Source organism: Muscardinus avellanarius, assembly GCF_963383645.1.
Source record: "Muscardinus avellanarius genome assembly, chromosome: 6".
Taxonomy (NCBI): domain Eukaryota; kingdom Metazoa; phylum Chordata; class Mammalia; order Rodentia; family Gliridae; genus Muscardinus; species Muscardinus avellanarius.
This window is the reverse complement of record NC_137791.1, coordinates 51,378,311-51,398,189: the sequence shown is the minus strand read 5'-3', so window position 1 is coordinate 51,398,189 and position 19,879 is coordinate 51,378,311. Positions and strand designations below refer to the sequence as shown.

General features: G+C 36.6%; 1 protein-coding gene across 3 annotated transcripts in view; it reads right to left on the bottom strand.

Annotated features, from left to right (window-relative positions):
• Positions 1–19,879, bottom strand: part of PPP3CA (protein phosphatase 3 catalytic subunit alpha) — a gene marked incomplete at both ends in the record, with an annotated part of 322,166 nt that overhangs the window by 44,158 nt on the left and 258,129 nt on the right. For all 3 annotated transcript variants that reach the window (XM_080697539.1, XM_080697540.1, XM_080697541.1), the window contains 2 exons: positions 13,343–13,437; positions 15,849–15,926. In XM_080697539.1, the coding sequence (XP_080553665.1) occupies positions 13,343–13,437; positions 15,849–15,926 (173 nt within the window). The remainder of the gene's footprint in view (positions 1–13,342; positions 13,438–15,848; positions 15,927–19,879) is intronic.

Below are 19,879 nucleotides of genomic sequence, written 5' to 3'. Positions count from 1 at the left end.
CCAGATTATTAATCGAGTGTAGAATTTCAGACAAAGTAGTAGAAGGAAGATGAGAAGGATGAAGAGGCATAAATCCCTTCTATTCTTTGATAGTGTTGTTATCATATTGGGCATATTGTTGATCTCAATTGTGTTGGTTGAAGATCAAAGAAAAGAAACAGCAAAGCAAGTACAAAAGACAGAAGAAAAAAAAGAGTAAAGGTACTCTGTCATTCAGAGGTTAAGTTTTTTTTTTTTATAAAACTGTAAAAGGAGCTGGGTGTGGTGGTGCACACTTGTAATCCTAGTACTTGGGAGGCTGAAACAGAAGGATGCAGGTTTGTGGCCAGCCTCAGCTACTTAGTGAGGAGCTCCACAACCTAGGGAGATCCTGTTTCAAAATAAATTTAAAAAAAGGCCTGGGGGTGTAGATTGGAGGTAGAATGGATTGAAACCCTAGTACCTCAAAAAGAAAAAAAAATGCAAAAGAAGCTGGGCATGGTGGCACATCTATAATCCCAGTACTTGGGAGGCTGAGACAGAAGGGTGGCAGTTTTAAGACCAGTCTTAGCAACTTAGCAAGACTCGCAGCAACCTGTCAAGACCCTGTTTCAAAATAAAATAATTAAAATAAAATGGGCTAAGGGTGTAGTTCAGAGACAGAATGCCTCTGAGTTCAATTTTTAGCACAAGAACAAATAAGTAAATAACTAAATAATTAAATATATAAAAGAAAATTGTAAAAGAGTATGCAAAATAGGTAGAAACAAAATACTGGCTTTGTCACAGCAACTGTGTGAACCTGGGCACATATGAGCTTTCCTTCCAAACTTTTAAAATAGGGATGATAATAATCTAACCTCTCATTTTCAAAGTACAAAGATTAAATAAAATAATCCATATCATATTATATATACATGTATATGTACACATAAATGTAACACATGATCAATATGAGCTATTTTGCATCTGAGAAATGTAAAGTATTATGACTCAGTTTTAAAATCCTCAAGGAGAAGCTAGATGGCTATGTATTTTGGGTGGTTTCTCATTTTGTAATCCCACATTATGGGTTGCATCTACATACTGAGACCCAGAGAACTAGAGGCCAAAGAATGATCCTTGAAATTAGCTCAAGTCCAATCAGACCTTGTAAATCGTTGTTAACACGACAATTTCACATTGACAATTTGAATTTCTTCCATTCAGTAATTTTTATTAACAAGAAAGAACCACTGAAGACCTCCTTACCAGTTTCAGCTGGTATATTGCTTCATGTTACAATCCATAGTATTACAATGCTTAAATCTGGTCTATATAAGCCTAGACTAAAAAGGGAGATCTGTGGCTGAAGCTTTATGACACTGGAGACGATGGCATGTATTGCAGTCAACAATGTATCCACAGCTTGCCCTAGTTCAATGCAGTTGATACTAGCTCCAAATGTATAAGAATAGTAACTGTGTTCTGGTGGGAGGTGTCTAGAAACTGGAGTTATCCTTAATCATAGAAAACCCCTCCACCTTCAAGCTTGTACTGGTAGCAAACCCTGAGTTGTAGCCTGCACTGGTTTTTAGGTTGTTATCTCCAAGATGTTCTTGGTGTTTAGTTAACATAAGCCCATACACTTGCTGTCAACATTGTTTCCTATACAAATAATGTCATGGGTAATTATTCAGCATTGTCTGTGATAGAGAATGTGCTGGTTATTGGAAAATTGCTATGGTATTAATTTCTTTCTTTCTTTTTTTTTTTTTTTTTTTTGCAGGTCTGGGGATGGAACCCAGGGGCATTTGACCTACAAGCGACACCCCCTGTCCTTTTTTTTTTTTTTTTTTGAGAGAGAGACAGAGACAGACAGACAGACAGAGACAGAGACAGACACCGACCAGGAGGGGTATCTGTTCTTTTGAATGAGGAAGACTATAGGTGGCTGGTGCTTTGCAGACTCTACTACTTTCTCTCTTTCTTTCTTTGGCTCTTTCTTTCTCTTTCTTTCTTTCTTTCTTTCTTTCTTTCTTTCTTTCTGGGTTTCCTGGAAGTTCTTCTACTTCCGGGCTACACTCCCAGACCTATTTTATACTTTATTTATTTTTGGAAACAGGGTCTCTTAAGCCAGCGAGACTGGCTTTGAACCTGCGTGATCCTCCTGTCTCTGCCTCCCAAGCGTGGGGGTTACAAGCCTGTGCCACCACGCCTGGCTTCCTATTTTTTATTCTTTATTTTGAAACAGGGTCTCACTGATTTGCAAAGAGCCTCACTAAGTAGCTGAGGCTGTCTTCAAACTGCAATCCTCTGGTCTCAGCCTCTCAAATGCTGGGATTACAAGCGTGCGCCACCATGTCCAGCTTGGTATTAATTTCCAATGTAAGAAACAGTCAGAGCCTGGGTGCTTCACATACACTCAGGCAGGGAGCGGGAGGCAGCTGTTATCCTGCAGAGCCCCCCCCCCCACCCTCCACCCCACCTTCAGTACCAAAAGTGAAGAAAAGAGTTGTAGCCCAGGGCCTTTGTATTTTAAATACAAGTTTACATAATAAATAACTTGGAGCAGATAGGCTAAAACTCTACAAGGACCAGGCAGATGGTACAGGCCTTCCTCAAAGAGGATAGATACCATGGGATGCCTGACTTTGTTAACCAGGTAACACATCTTGGTTTTAACAAAGACTTGCACCTGAGACAGGGGCAGGCCCACACCCGAATCAAAGCAGGAAGAAGGCTTTTGGTCAAGCAGTAAATCCTCATAATCATATCAAAAGGCTTGCACTGGAGGTAATGGCAGGCCCACACCTAGTCTGGTCAGGAAGACTATTGGTTAAGCAAAAATGGGAGACAATAAATCTTTATAAAAACTGTTCTATATTCAAAAACTTCAGTGTCTTATTTTCAAGGCATTCCATTATATTCCTTTGATGTAGTGCATTATAATTCTCTGTTCCTTCTTTCTACCTTTGTAATAATAGTTGCTTAAGCTTGCAGCAGTAGAGCTCTGGCTATTTTTTTCTAAAATTAGCTAACACCAAGAACCCGTGGTTCCATCTCACACCATTACAGTTTTGGCGCCCAACGGCGGGGTTCTATCTCTGGCACCATCACAGTCTGGAAAAAGTCCAAGAGGCTCTTGCAGGTGTAGATTTATAAATAATGAAGAGCAAGTGACAATCCATTGAATAAAGTTTTTAACGTTATTTATTTTTTCCTCTTTTCCCCGATTTGGTTCTTTGTAGAGAATTAGATTCCTAGAGTAGCAGGTTTAAGTCCAGCATCTTCAATTAATCACAAGCTATCAGAAAACAGATTTCAATTCCTCCAGATCCCTCCCTAGTTTCTGTCCACCTGGCAACAAGAGGACTCAACAGGGAATCTGTGTGAAAGTGTATGGAGGATTCTGCATTGAGGGAGCCTTCATCCCCTGCAAGGGCCCATGTAACTTTTAGATCTAAGTCCAGTAATTCTACAGGTCAACTCTATAACAAACAAGCATTTTATTTGAGTTATCACTTTGATGAAGTTCACAGTTACTGCACTGACTAAATTTACAATTATATATGGTAGTGATTTTTAGGAAAGCAAGATTATTCGTTAGCGCAAAGACACATAGATTAAAGGTAGATTAATTTAATTAGAATATGTAGTAAGAGTAATTCTTAAACATTAACTCTTAATTGGTGATTTCGGTGATTTTTCTTTTCTTGTGTGTGTGGTGCTGAGGATTCAACCCAGGGGCATTTTATCTCCGAGCGACACCCTTAGGCCGATTATTTTATTATTTATTTTGAAACAGTGTCCACTAAATTGAGGAGGACCTCACTAAGTATCTGAGGCTGGCTGGGAACCCAGATCCTCCTGTCTCAGCCTCCCAAGTGCTGGGATTACAAGCGTGCGCCATCATGCCTGGTTATGGGTGATTTTTCTATATTATTCTCCCTCCCATTAATTAAATGTTTAACTGAAAGCAACTGAATACAGGTTTAAAACTAATCTATTACAGAAGTGGTCTTGGGCAATGACAATTATACAGGTGGGTGAATAAACCAAGGCAGAGGTGTAAGTGCTTGAGGGGATACTTTTAAAGGGAGAAATGAATTATTTATTTTAGAAAATTGTAAAAGGTGCTCTCAATGCATTCTTTTAAAAGTGGGATGGTAGTGTTATACATTCAAATATTCAAGTATTTTAAAGTGCTAACAAATGACTTTATTTTAAAAGCTTTCCTTTTGTTGTGAAAGAATAGTTAAGAGTCCCCTAAACACAATAGAACCCTGAGCTTATCTGGCAAACCCTGCCCTGAGACCTTTCACATAACAAACCTGAGGCAGAAAAAAGAGAAGAGAGCAGAGACAGAGGTTAAGGTCTGCTGCTGTCAGCCTGCTGAGCTGCTATCTCCACATTAAATGTGACCAGCTATGTGGAACCCTGGGGAAAGTCTGCAACCCCTCTGAGTCCTAGGTTTTCACCAATAAAACAAGATAATACAGTAATTTATAGGGATTTTAAAAGATTAAATGCATTAATACACAGAAATTATTTAGCAGTGTCTGGCATATGCTAATTATAAAACATTATTATGCACTAGTTGTAGAAAAAAAGCAAATAAACATGCGTAGAATACTATCGAAACTGAAGAGAAATATTTACATTTACTAGATATATTACTATTCTGGGTTTAAAGGAAATGCACCAAGCTGCATTAGTCATGGTGACAATGATAAGAAAACTTATAAAGGAAATGGTAATGATCACAGTTGGTTTGATTGTACATGCTGAAGAATTCTGGCTGTGACATAACAAGTGCATCTGCAGAAACCTCTGCACTGATTGTACCTATTTATCTCAGAGGTGTGATATCTCTGAAAACCAATCAGAAGTTCCCAATCTCAAGTTCTCTTCAGACTTAAATGTCTATGCCAGTTTTGTACCAGTATTGGGAATGGCCTAGGAAGATTTGAGAAAGCTTATGATTATTAATATATTCCAAAAATTGGGTGAGGGGCAAATCTGTGAAAGGGCTTGGTTTCTGCCTAGAAGCAGGCAATTATTCCAATGTAAATTAACCTAGCTAAAGGTAATTAGCAAGTCTATAGGAGAGGGGAACTAGGACTTCCTCATCCTCATTCTAAAGACAGGTTTACATAATAATTGAATGAGCTAGCTAGGATGAGAGGAGGGGGTCGCCTTCCTGAAAGGAGACACCTTGCCACACCTTGTTGGGGGAGGAACCTTACAGGGACATTTACTATGTCAGAATTACATAAGCAAGATGGAGATTATGGGTATAAAATGTCTGGTCCATGTGCTGTATCTGTGGTGGGATATTCATTTGAACCACTCCCCCATGCCATTCTGGCATGGGGTTGAAACTATATTCTGTATTTCTGTCTTTTAAATAAACTTCTTTAAATCTTCAGTAAGAGTCCGGGCTAATGTGTATTTATACTTAGCTCAGGATAAGAACTCATGCTTTTTTCTGTTTTGGGTTTCTTCTGTGTTCTGAGGGGAATTGTGTTCAGAACCCTAACAGGGGTCCTTGGGGACAGTTTCCCCAAAACCATATCATCTCAAACAAGTTTCTTTTTTGCCACCTTATAGAAAATAAAAGAATGAGTTCCAAGAGTTTTGGTCATAGTTTTTGCTTTCTGTTTCCTCATAAATTCTTACACTTTATACTGTTTCTTGGTAGACTCTTAAGGGTTTAATAATCATTAAGAAGAAATTGTCTTTCTAGTGTGTATAAAGCTACCATGCTCAAAGGGCTAATAAATAAAAATGTTGGCTAAATTAAAAAAAGGGAAAAATTTTTTGAAGTAAAATATCTTACTTATATTGCTGAAGTAGAAATCCAAAAAACATGGCCTATTTGCTGTCAGCAAATACTAAGTAATGAATTAATGCTGTGAGTATATGTTCATTTTCTTATATTCAAGTAAGTGATCTGAGGCAAAGAATTGTGTAAAACCAACTAAAAATATCTCTAGATAGAGATGATGGTGCTGGGGAAATGGCTGTGGGGAAAAGGATGTAGATTACTTTTATCCAACTTGTAAAAACTAGTAGCCAGGCAGGGCGGTGCATACCTGTAATTTAGGATTGAAGATTTGAGGCCAGCATGTGATAACTTAGTAAGACCCTATTTCAAAATAAAAAGTTAAATAGGCTTGGGAGTGTAGCTTACAGGTAGAATGTACCTGGGTTCAATCACTCCTCCCTCACATGCAAAAACACATGCAAAAGAAACCTAGGGATCCTACTTATGCTTATGTTTGTAAAGTTTCAGCGATACTTTAAAAATGTTGTGTCAATGCTAAAGATTATGTACAGGCCTAAGACAAGTCTCAGACTCTGGAAATGGACCCTTGCTGTAATACATCGCTCATATTTTAAGGAAGTGAGCTTTCTGACATGCTGTAAAACAAGAGGCAGAGATGCTGCTCAAGGATCCCTGGGCCCAGACTGTACTCTCATTCTAGAGACCTTTCACCTTTCTTTTTCCACTCAAGATAAGGGTCTCATCTACTTGGTTCTGAATTTGCCTCCTAAAGTAGATGGATATCAGACATAGAGGACCTATTGAAAAAATAAAACAACAGTGCAGTACTAAATGGACTTCTCGGGTCTGACCGTACCACACTGTGCAGATAGCGCCACCGAGAACTCTCCACCTCGGCTGGAAAGAAGTCAGGGGACCAAGGCAAGCTGGCTCCTTATAAGGTGCATCTGCTCCAAGATATTCACATCATCATGATGGTCAGTAAGATTATTCTCTTGGTTCCTTATAATCAGCAAATGAATCCTCTTACACTGGTATCTTTTTGTACATAGACTTCTCTTTTTATTTATAAACATTATCTTCTTGAAGTCCATGACTGCTCTTTGATTAGAAAATATTTTAAGATGTTAACAATGTCAAGTTTTAGTAAGATATAAAATGCTTTTTGTCATCAATTCTATCAAGTTGTCTAGTTTGAAAAGCCAACACATTATAACAGTTTCTTTTTCGTATCAAAAAGGGTAGACTTTTGCATGTCAGGATTTTAGAAAATAATGCTCCTAGTGCATCATTTGAACCCAACTTCCACATTTCTCTTCCTAAATAATATTTAATTTTTTTTTCTTGGTGGTCACTTTAATTTCTTTTCTTGATTGCTAGATTAGTTTGGTTGCCATTTAGATTTTCCTCTCAAAAACAGAATATGTTTCATTTAATATGTTTTCTTAATTTCACTGTCATTCAGTTACCTTTTCTTGGAACTAAGTTATAACCCCCCTGGCATGAATTCTTATATTTATCTATATAAATTTCTTATATCCATTTATCTCTCCACTTATCCAGGCACCCAAGAACTCATCCAAACCAGAGAGAATAGGTATATAGAAACCCAATGATTTATGCTATAGATTCTTTTTGAAGCTCAAGAGTATCTCTAGAGGGAAAAAACCCTGTTTCTATCAAGGTGTAAAACACATTTTTCTATATGTTCAGTTCATTATAGTATGTGGACAAACCAAACTGTTTAAAGCTGTTTCATATTTGTCTCATTATTTTGCAATCCTAACTACTTGTATCCTTCAATGCCACTTTTTTAGTTGGACTTTTCCTGTTTGCACAGACTGATTTCCACACTCCTATTATGCTATTCTTTTCTTACTAGAATTTTCCAAATAAACCTACTTATCAGTGTAATTATTTATTTATTTATTTTTATTTTTGATGGTACTGGGGTTCCTGGAAGCCCTTCTACCTCCGGGCTACACTCCCAGACCTATTTTTACATTTTTATTTGGAAACAGGGTCTCCTAAGCCAGCGCGCATGGCTGGCTTCAAACCTGTTGATCCTCCTGTCTCCGCTTCCCAAGTGTGGGGATTACAAGCGTGCACCACCACGTCCGGCGTAATTATTTATTTAATATGTCATACTATCAGATTATAAAGCACTCTAGGACAAAGACGACGTCTGTCATGTTTAACTTATATCCCAATAACTAGTATGCTGCTGTTGTATAGTAAGTTTTTGATAAAAGGTTGTACTAGTTAATGGATGGAGTTGAAGTCATTTTTACTTCAACTTGAAATATTATGGAAAAATGAACTTCCATTTGATCTAGCAATACCACTTCTGCCTATCTACCTAAAAGAAAGGAAACCAAACTACCAAACTAATGCATGCATATCTATGTTCATAGCTGCACAATTCACCCTTGCCAAACTATGGAACCAGCCAGGATGTCCATCAACGGATGAATGGATTACAAAACTGTGGGATATGTACACAATGGAACTTTACTCAGTCATAAAGAAAAACACAATTACATCATTTACAGGGAAATGGATGGAACTGGAGGACATTATGCTAAGTGAGATTAGTTAGTCATAAAAAATAAGAAATCGGATACTTTCCCTAATATGTGAAAGCTAGGGAGAAATGGGTAACAGGAGAAACTCTAGATTAAGAAGGAGAGTCTACAGAGGAGCAAATAAGGCGACCTAACTGAGGGGATGGGAGAGAGAAGAGGGAAACTCTCTAAAGCAAATGTTGTACTTAAACAAACATCAAAGTCAATCACTAAGCTAAGCATGGGAAGGAGGGTTGGGGAGGAAATGGGGTGGGGATCAGGTAAGAGCTAATTGGATGATGTGTGCATGTATGTCTCCACAAGTCTTTTATTCCATTAAGATGTATGACTACAATGCACCAACAAAATATTAAAAATAAACAAAAAAGAAGCTATATATCACTACTGCTTTATTGTTCTGGTTGGTGTATTAAAAATTAGCAAAGGGCTTTTCTCTTAGGCCTACAGATACAAAGAAGAAAAGCAATTTAGATGCATAAAGTACTCTGTAAATGTTTAACTCTAATTTGGAAAGGGTATCAGCACTGGTTATAGCACTAATTTCAAGTGAGATAAAGATCTCTGGGTCAATACTTATAGGGTATTTTATTGGGCACTGTCTTACTATTAATCGGTAGAAAAAAAGTGCTCCATTCAATGCATGTAATGATGGCCTACCATAAACAATGCATGCAGTTTGACTTCACAATTAAAAAAAATGCCCTCATGTTCTAAACTTTACAATCTGATTGGTATATAGCTACAGTATAATGAAAAGTTAACTGTAAAAAAGTAAAGAAATGATATATCAAGAGAAATGATCGGTACTGCACATGTGCAAAGATGACATGGTGAGTCCTGCCTATTTAGATAGGCAGAAGTCAGGTCAGTACTTTATATGGAAAGAAGCATGTGGGCAAAGGTGTGGAGAGTGGGAAAAGCACAAGCTCTTCAGAGAAACGAGTAGAACAAGTTGGCTAAGGTACAGGGTTCTCAGAGAGAGAAGCAGAGCGATAGGTCATAACAGTTGGTTATATAACACCTACTAAAATTATGAATAATATGAAGAAAAAGAGTTTTTTCCTGCACTGCATTAACATGAGGTATAATAACATAAAATATTCAATGATGATGATACCTTAATATTGCACAGCATTTTGTTTCAAAGCAATTTCATGTATTATTCACAAAGAAACATTCTTTCCCTCATTTTAAAGAGATGTCACTGCATATCCAATAGATTCAAATGAGTTAGTTGTTCAATAGCAGAACTGTGATTCAAACCTACATTTTTGCCCTGGCATTTTGCCGTTGTCAGAATGATGAAACAGAAATGGGGAGGCAGGCAAGAAAACAACTGTGTTGGGGCAAACTGGAAGGATAGAAACCTGATTAAATTGCTGTGGGCTAAACCAAAGCATGGGACCCTAGGTCCTTAGGACTTCCCAAATGTTGCTTTTAACTACTGGCAACTATGAACTACTAATCAGAACCGCTAGATAGTTACATATACATGTGGTCACTACTATTACTGGTGCTCAAGGTAGCAGAATAAATTCATTCTAATTCTTTCATTTGGTCAGAGTACCACTGTAGTCTCAATCTCAGGAGCTTTACAAACCAAATCATACTTTAACTATTAGCCTATAATTCCAGAATGCTTTATGGACATCCATCTCTAAGACTTAAATGGTTAACCCTGAGATTCTTCACTGTTATTTTTCCATTGATTGTGTTTCAGAGGTGCCTGCAACCCAGTTTTATTGCACTGCTTTTTAATATTCTAGTTAACATTCATTTTACTCAAATACAGTAATCTTCAGTTTAACAGTGAATAATTGACTCCCACTCCCACATACTGTATACACTGTTAGCATAATAGCTTTAAAGTGCTTCAGAAATTTTACACAAAAGTCTTTTGAAATTATGTTCAAACTGAAGAATATGTCTTTCTTCTTCTTATCAGTTTATCTGTTTCTCTCAGGGAGAATTTCTTTTTTATTGAAAAGTTCCCAAAATGAAACACTTCTATCTTCTTCCTGAAAGGCTGATCTACCCCTAAGGCAAAATAACTGAATGAAAGAACAAAATCTCAAAGACAGTGATGCACTGATGTCTATTTATTTAAGTTCCTACCTTGTTACATCAAAACCATACACAAAGAAGGAACATACACCATATGTGAGAAATGACAATTAGTCTCGTGCAAAACAGCATCCCCTAGCATTAGAAAAAATAGAGAGAGTAAAGTCTGTTCTGTGGAATAAAATCACTTTTTCATTTTTTATTGTGTGGGTTTTATAGTTAGGTCATTGGTAAGTACAGTATATGCTACTTAGCAATCAGTCTCTGATAAGAAAATGACTTTTGGGTGTATTCCTTTTGCTAGGTTTAATGTAAAAAATGCCACAGAACAAAACAAATCTATGTTCAAATTCTACATACTTATGGTAAATTTTAGGATGCTAGTAGGATGCAATATGCCCTACTGAGTTCTTGCTGTCTTTGGTGGTACTCTGAGATCCTCTCTAGCACAAAAATGAGAAGTCAAATGTAAAGAATTAGCTTGTTAGCTTTATACAAAAAGTGTAGCTTAAAAAATATTGGCCTTTGCCTTTTTTTCTATTTTGTATCAAACATTGACCATTCTTTAATATCCAGATCATATTTTATTTTAAACATGGCTGCCTCTGACCATTCTAATAAATTGCCAGTTCATTAGTTTACATTAAATAACATTATGTCTTACACTGTTAGTGAATCACCCATATGTCTTACTTTATCACATGTCTTACAAGCACATCAAATACAAAGAACATGTTTATTTTGTTGTGTATCCTTCTTACCAAACTAAGGGCAGCACCTCATTTCTAGGAACTGTCTCATGCTCCACTGCCACCTACAAATGTGACAGCATTTGCACTGTGACTACTGATGACCACACTCCATGCCTACGGAGGAGGACCCATCTCAATATGGCCAAGAAAAAGACTATATGGCTCTGGGGAAACTCCATCCAGTACATGTTCCTCTCTGGTTTGTTGGAGAGGAAGCAGAGTTGTACACTCTAACTATAGGATAGGGTAGATGTCATGGTCTGGATTTGGGGCGTCTCTCAGCCCTCAAAAAACATGGCAATGTTTTAAGTGGGGCTTGGTTGTAATCTCAGTAGGGAATGAATCCATTATAATGGTGGTGACCAGGCAAGGAGGGTGTAACTGGAGAAAGTGGGTATGTGAGGCTGTAGACTTGGAGACTGTATATGATTCCTTCTCCCATTGCTTGCTTTCTTATTTTTGGCCTCCATGATATGAAGAGCACAGCACTGTGTTCTTCCTCACCCAGCTTCTAACCACTGTCATGGCCTGAGATCCTTGGTCCGCAGCCTCATATGGACTGAACCCCAAGATCGCCAAGGAAAACTGAGCAAATGAATATTCTTTCCTCTAAGTTACATAGTCAGGTCTTTATATTATAGCTGTAAAAGTGCTGGTGATTATATCAGGTGTGTACAGGAAGAGGTAAGGAATATCAAAAAGCATTTCAGCACTGTGATTATAGTTGGTTCACTGTTTGTAGCAGGGTCCTGGACAGCTCTAGAAGTTATGGGAGGTCAGAGTCTAATCCTGAGCAGGAGGAAGTGGAAAATACTAATAGGGGAAGTGGAACACACAAGGGAATCCAAGAATGAGAACACTCAGTAGCACCTGGGAACGGTGGTGGCTACAGTACCTATTGGGCATCCTGAACACCAAACTCAGGACAGGAAGATACCCATCATGCCTCACTTATGCAGGGGAATGGCTTCTAATTCCAGGAGTTTTCAGACTGGCTCAGAAACTAGGCTCCCTTTTTATTCTCTTCCTGGGATATATTTCACCTTGTATATGTTGGATTGGTTTTTCTTTCTGCCTCCATTTCTCTTAATCACTGAAAGTCATATCCAGACATGTAATCTATGTAATGTCGAGGCCAACATCAACTAGCACTAATGTAATTTTCACACATAATTCTCAATTCTGCCATTTTTCTAACAGGTAACATCATCCTAATCAAGAGATTACCTTTATGAAAGAAGGTAATAATGGAGGCCTGGCTTTTCCTAATCTCTCTATAGTCAGCCAATAATGCTTTCTTGTTACCTTGTTTAATTCAAGCACAAAAATGTGCAATTTCATAAAGAAAACACAGGGCATGGAGCCAGAGGTGTGGGTTTTTTTGTTGGTTTTTTTGGGGTTTTTTTTTTGTGGTACTGGGGTTCCTGGAAGCCCTTCTACCTCTGGGCTACACTCCCAGACCTATTTTATATTTTTATTTGGAAACAGGGTCTCTTAAGCCAGAGAGGCTGGCTTCAAACCTGTTGATCCTCCTGTCTCCGCTTCCCAAGCGTGGGGATTACAAGCGTGCCCACCACGCCCGGCTCAGAGGTGTGGGTTTAATCCAAGTTTATTTCTTAACTGAGTGAATGCCATTAACCACAGGAACTTCTTGTGCATATAACAAGTGGTTTACAATATTTATCCTAAAGCTTGCTTTTATCATTTTAAAGAAATGAACATGTACTTACATGGCACAGGAGCTGATTTATGTAAGGTGCTTGATAAATACAATTTGAACTGGAATTACAAACCATGGCTTCTTTTTGTGACACACTTCTTTTTTTCTCGATAATCATTTACATGCACAATCATACTGTTCTTATTCAAACCCCCATCTTTTTAAAAGAGCATAATTTTGTATTATCTCCAATTACTATTTTTTTTTTAAAAGTTCACATCTACCAGAGCAGCAGCTGGCAACCCATTAGTTATGTCTTGGAAAATATTTTAAAAGTCCCAGTTGTTGGGTTCAACCTCTGACCAACTAAACTTGTATCTAACTATTCTCCCCAAATTGATACCAAACAAATAACTGAAAAAGTAAGGGGTAAAATGAATGGTTAAAATGCTTAAGACCAAACTAAAATAAGGCAGTGTAAGAATTATTGCACATTTTATACAAGACCACAAAAGGATTTAAAAACACATACCTTTGTTATTGTATACATCTAAATAATTTGGTGCTGAAAAAATTGTAATTAGAGAAGGAAAGCCTGTTGTTTGACTTTTCCTGTACATGCGATACCTAGAAACAACAAATACAAGTTACAATAAGGCTGGCATGGAAAAAAAGGCTGTACTAAATTATAGATTTGAAACAGAAAATTAAGTGAGTTAAGTTCCATTTTTCAAAGAGGATACAATTACATAACAGTACATAAAACATTCTCTCCAAAGTCTGTTATACACAGGTATCCGTCTATTTCAGGAGTGACAATGAAAACATATAATCATATGCATAATACCAAATAGCTTTTCTTGTAAATTTAGCAATCTGCAGGGGAGGATGAGGTTCAGTGAAGAGTTATAATTCATCTCAATGTGAACAACAGTGAGGACAAAGGCTACATATTGCACATAGATAACCCATAACCACCATTTTTTAAAACGTTTGCAATATTTTTTACATAATTGACTTACCATTGATAACCAGACCTTTATTCTATTTCATGTTTTAAACATATTATTTATTCTACAACTCTACAACAATATATATCTGTATGTTTTGCCCAGACTATGTGATTTTCTTTTCAAGGAATATCTAGTTAAATGTATGGATTTTTGCCAATTGATACAGTTTCTATTTTAGAATTTTATTTATTACCCATCTCTTCTGGTGCTGCAAGTTGAAGATTATTGTCTCAGCAGCGTAATATTTAATCGATTAACAGCTACAAGTACTTTGGAAATAAACAAACAATCCAGGTATAGTTTTCTTTTAACAAGAATAACATAACACTTCCCAAATAATCAAAAAGCATAGGAGACTGGATCTCCTAGTGAACATGTAAGAAATTTAGAAATGTTTGTTTAGAAGTACCACTACTAAACACATATTTTTCATTTCTTGGGTGATTCTGTATCAGTTATTTCTGTTAGACTAACCAGGTCTAATATAACTGGGTTCTGAAAGTAGCTCAGATTATAGCTATAGATAGATAAATAGCCACTTCAAAATTTGCACATTTAAACAGACTTTGATTCTTCTCTTTCTGGAACTATTCAGACGTACCACTTTTCTCAGAAGAAAATAACCCATTAAAAAACTTTTGAAATACACTAGAAGCATTTTGTTTATGGAACTGAGCTTTGTCAGTAGAAAAAGAATCAGTGTGCAAGATAGTAACACTTGAATTCTAGTGCCTTTACTTATAAATTGAAGTTGGCTAGGCCTATTTGAAAACAAATAAAAGCAAAAATCTGGATTACATATTCACCATTTCCCCATGATTGATTAATCAACTACTAACTTTAAACAAAACACCACTGATATTAGTTGGTGCACTCAACACATTATTTAAGAAAGCAATTGATTTCAGGTATGAAGTATGACTAAGATAAATCTGGCCCAAATGGGCAGGCAGCATACTAGAATAGTCAGCCAAGGAAACCTGGAGATGTCACTGCCCAGAGAAATGAAATAAATTATTTTAGAACCTGATAGGTTTATCAGTAGGTTATTTAAATAATCAAATACAGAATAATAAAATAGAACACACTGAATACATAATAATACAACAGTTTATACCTGTTGGCTGATAAGTTGAATTAAGCTAGTTCTGAAAGAAATTTAGTTTCTGCCTCACTTTAGGTCCTCCCTAGACATGGGCCTTCTTAGGTACTGAGGTATCTATAGATTTTCAATTTCAGGATTCAAGTTTTGACAAGAATCTTTCTACTTTTCAGCATCATCCAAAATATAAAGGGATGAGATTAATCATTCAAAGGCAAACAATGTCTTCTTAGTAAGGCCTAAAGAGGAATGGTGTGAGACCTCAAATTCCAAAAATAATTATATTGACTTTTCTCTCATTCAGGTTTAATACGGTTCAAATGAATATCTGTAGTTTAAAAACTCTTAACATTGGCTATTTTACAATTTTACCAGATAATCCAAAGTAAATTTTATGCAATGTTCTTTGGTAGGTAGAACATAGATTCCCCCCATTTTTTTTTGGCTTAAATGCTCACCCCCCCCATTTTTCCTTTATAACTCTACAGGGTTCAGAAATAGTATTATTTAAAACAAAAATAAATTGTGCAGTATCTGTTAAATACTTATATGTGATTCTCAGTGACATTACTAACCAAGACTAATTAAAAAATCATTGATAACTTATTTATATGGGGGCAGTGATAAATGTAGGGATTGAGAGAAATAAGGGAGGTGTCCTTACATCACTTGAGAAAAGCTGAAAACTGACTTGTTCAAGCTAAGGATGGAAGAACCTTTCAAGGGGGCTTGACTACACACCTGCAGCCATGAACTCATTTGGTGGGACTCTGTCATACCTGTGCTGTAAGACATCAGCTTAAGATCTAATTCCTTCTGAGAGTTAACCTGGCAAAAGGGATTCTGTGCACAGCCTGTACACAGTAAGGTTTTTCTGACAAAGAGACAACGCATGGTTTCCCCACACCCTCCACACTGCTCACCCTGCATCCTGGGCTTCATGAGCTCGGAGTATAGATAACAAGTTATTGTGCTGCAAGAATTCACACACAGCCGGGTAACTGCCAGAGACAAAAGAGAAGCATCAGTTATAAAGTCATCAGAAGTTAGGCATTTACCTCCAATCTCTAGTTTGATCAGGCATAATCAAACACACATCATTCATGAAACCAGCCTCCAGGCTCAGAGGACAGGTGCTTCCCTGCAGCAGAAAAAGTGCTGACAGCTGTAACTGTAGTTATAAAGGGATACATGTGTGTAAATTGGAGGGAAAAAAAAAAAAAACAGAAGCCATTAGAACACTAAAAGGTATTCATTCTCAAATATGAAATCTCTATGAATTTTCATTTAAACAAGTGAACAGAATAAATGTAACCAAAGAATGAAATTTAAAACATAAGCCTTAATATTCTGAAATATGTCACACTTGTTGAGTGTGTAAATGAAGTCTGAGTTAGGAGGAGGAATAGGGTAATTATATTAGGAAATCAAGTTCTTGGTTCATCCAATGTTATGGAACTACTAAGCTGATTATATCATGCAATAAACAAAATTATAGAAATTCACAAGGTTTTAAAATTGTACTTTAAATATGGTTAAAAGAAATTTATCTAAAGACTTACTATCTTGGCTTAGTAAAAATAACCAATTTACAATTCTTATGCTGTTTTTTTTTATGAAGATCTCCAACATAAAGAATTCCACTGAAAGTGAAATTCAAATTACAAATTAAAACTTGAAAAACCCTTTACAAAAATTATGTCTCATCACTAAGAATTTTTAATGAGATAAATGTATGTAATGAAAATACATCACCGGGCGTGGTGGCGCACGCCTGTAATCCCAGCATTTGGGAAGCTGACCGAAGGATCACAGTTTGCAAACAGCCTCAGCTACTTAGTGAGGCCCTTCACAACTTAGTGCGACCCTGTTTCAAAAATAAAGAATAAAAAATAGGGCAGAGGGTGTAGCTCGTAGATCAAATGCCCCTGGGTTCCATCCCCAAACCCGCAAAAAATAAAAAAAAAGAAAAAAGAAAATACATAACTTATTTGCATGTATAAATACAAATGTATAAAACTGAGTACTTTTTTATTTCAAATGAAGGGATGGAATACCAACCCTCATAAATTGCAAATATTCACTAAAACTTAAACTACCATAGGAAACATTCATCATTTATAAGCAGGACTTATGGGGTAATATTTTAGTGGAACATGTTACTAAAATAACTTATAAAAAGATCAACATAGTTTTTAAGCTACACATTTGTATAAATTCCCTGATCAGTAGAAAAAATCAAGATGACATATTAATATAGAGATATTGATGGGACTATGAATTAAAAATAAGGTGTGTGTGTGTGTGTGTGTGTGTGTGTGTGTGTGTGTGTGTGTGTTGCAAGAGCTATCCACGAGACCTCTCTATTCCTAGTTGTCCCAGGTCAATCTGGTCTGTTGGCCATCAATTTGACAACCAGGAGTACATCTTAGTGAGATCCCTCACAACTTAGTGAGATCCTGTTTGAAAATAAAATGTAAAGGAGGACTAATGGTATAGCTCAAAGGTAGAATGCCTCTGGGTTCAATTCCTATTATGAAAGAAAAAGAGGAAGGAAGGAAGGGGGTAGGAGAGTGGGAGGAAGAAAGGAGTTTTATAATTTTCATTGTAGAAGTCTTTTACTTCTTTGGTTAGGTTTATTCCTAGTTATTTTATGGGTTTTGAGTTTATTGTGAATGAAATTGTTTTCTGTATTTTTCTCCATGGAATCATGCTTGACAAATAAAAAATCAATTGATTTTTAGGTTGATTTTGTATCCAGCTACTTTGTTGAACTGGTTAATCAGCCATAGTAGTCTTTTGCTTGAGTTTTTTTTAGCCTTCTAGATATAGAATCACATCATGTGCAAACAAACATAATCTTCATTCTTCTTTCCCTACTTGACTTCCTTTGGTATTCCTTCTCTTGTTTTATTGCTCTGACAAGAGATACAAATGGCCAATAAATACATAAAAGATGTTCAACGTCTGATTACTAAACATCTGGTTACTAAAAAATGTTCAACTACTGATTACTAACATCATTAGTAATCAGGGAGATGCAAATCAAAACTACGCTAAGATTTTACCTAACCCCAATCAGAATGGCAATCTTAGAGACGTCAAATAATAAGAAATGTTGGAGAGGATGTGGGGAGAAAGAAACTCTTCTACACTGTTTGTAGGATTGCAAACTAGTTCAGCTGCTGTAAAGATCAGTGTGGGGATTCCTTAGACAACTGGGAATGGATCCACCATATGATCCGGCTATACCACTACCGGGTATCTTTCCAAAGGGGTTGAAACCAGAGAACTATAATAATATATGCATGCCCATGAGCAAAGCAGCACAATTAACAATAGCCAAATTATGGAACCAATCTAGGTGTCCACCAAAAGACAAAAAGATTACAAATTATGGGAAATACACAGAATGAAATTCTACTCAGCAACAAAGGAGAACAAAATGAATCATTTGCAAGAAGTTGGCAGGACCTGGAGAACTTTATGTTAGTGAGATTAGCCAATCACATATGTTTTCTCTAATATGTGCAGATTAGGGAGAAACTGGGATAGAAGAGAGACTTCAGATAATGGAGAAGAAACCTCAATGGAGCTAGGAGGTAGATCTATGGGTAGGGGAGAAGGAAGACTGAAGTTCATTAATGGAAATACTACCACTGACTATGAGTATACATGTGCATATACCAATGTCAATCTGGGTACTCTGTACTGGGAGGGAAGGAAGTAGGAAAGGGGGGGCACCAAATGCTGTGTGCATGTCTGTCATTGACAAGAGAATTTACAGTGTGAAATGAGACTGTAATGCACCAATAAAAGCACACAAAAAAAAAAAAAGAAAGAGAGAGAGAGGAAAAGAAACAAACAGTAGCTGATCTTTCAAATACAGCAGGCTTGTGTGGTACATATTTAGCTACAAAATGCCCAGCCAAGGGGTGTGTGTCACAGACACTCAGAAACCATTCCCTCTCTATCTCTTGAGCCCTTTCTAGTTCTCATTCTTCCAGTTTGCTGTCTTGCTTAGCTGTGAGATACAGGCTGTCTGTCTAGGTTGTTCACCACTTTGCCCTAGGTGAGCGGCTTGGCTGCCATTTCCTCTATCTCTTCTTTTGGGACAACTCATATTACTCTTATGAAAATATACTTTTAAAATAATTTATTCAGTCTATGTTTGATGCTATAATATGTTTTAGTCTAAGTTTTCCCCTTTGGAGATGTATATTTGACTTTTTAATGGAAACCTGACAAAAAATAAAATTAACCAGGAAGCAATTTGTTAGGTTTAATAGCATTATGTGAGGAGAATGATATTATTTACATGGAAAGACTCATTTGAAGACATTAAACTTAAGAAATTTAAAAGCATACATAATCAAATGCTCAAGCTTTTAGAGTTCCTAATATTTTCCCAAATAAATTTTGGAAATACTTGAGCATCACCTATTCCCATTATTGGTAAGCATTTAGTCCAGAATACATCAACATCTTAAGTAGTATTTGAAAAAAAAAAACCCCAAAACTCTGTAATACTTTTATGATTTTTAATGGAAATGATAAAAAACTATACAATATTCAAGCTGGAAAGCACAATATATATAGACTTATATACAGAGAATGGCAAGGAAAGTGGAATTCTGAACACTTTAACACTTTAGAGAGAGTTGGGAAATTATTTATTTCCTAACAATTTATCAGAAGCCTTGTGATGACTGGCTCCATTTGTTAGAAGGTGGCATTAGCTACAGGGAGAGGTAGGGCGATAAAGGATTAGACCTGGGTTCTGTAGTAAGGGTATCTGCAATCCAGATAGAAACACAGAATATTATAAAAATAGTTTAAAAATGACTGGAGAATAAAATAAATAGCACAGGTTTTTCTATAACCATCCTAAAGCAAGACAGGAAGCCTTTGGGTCTGTGATTAATTCGGGAAGCTTTTGAAAAATGTCTAACTT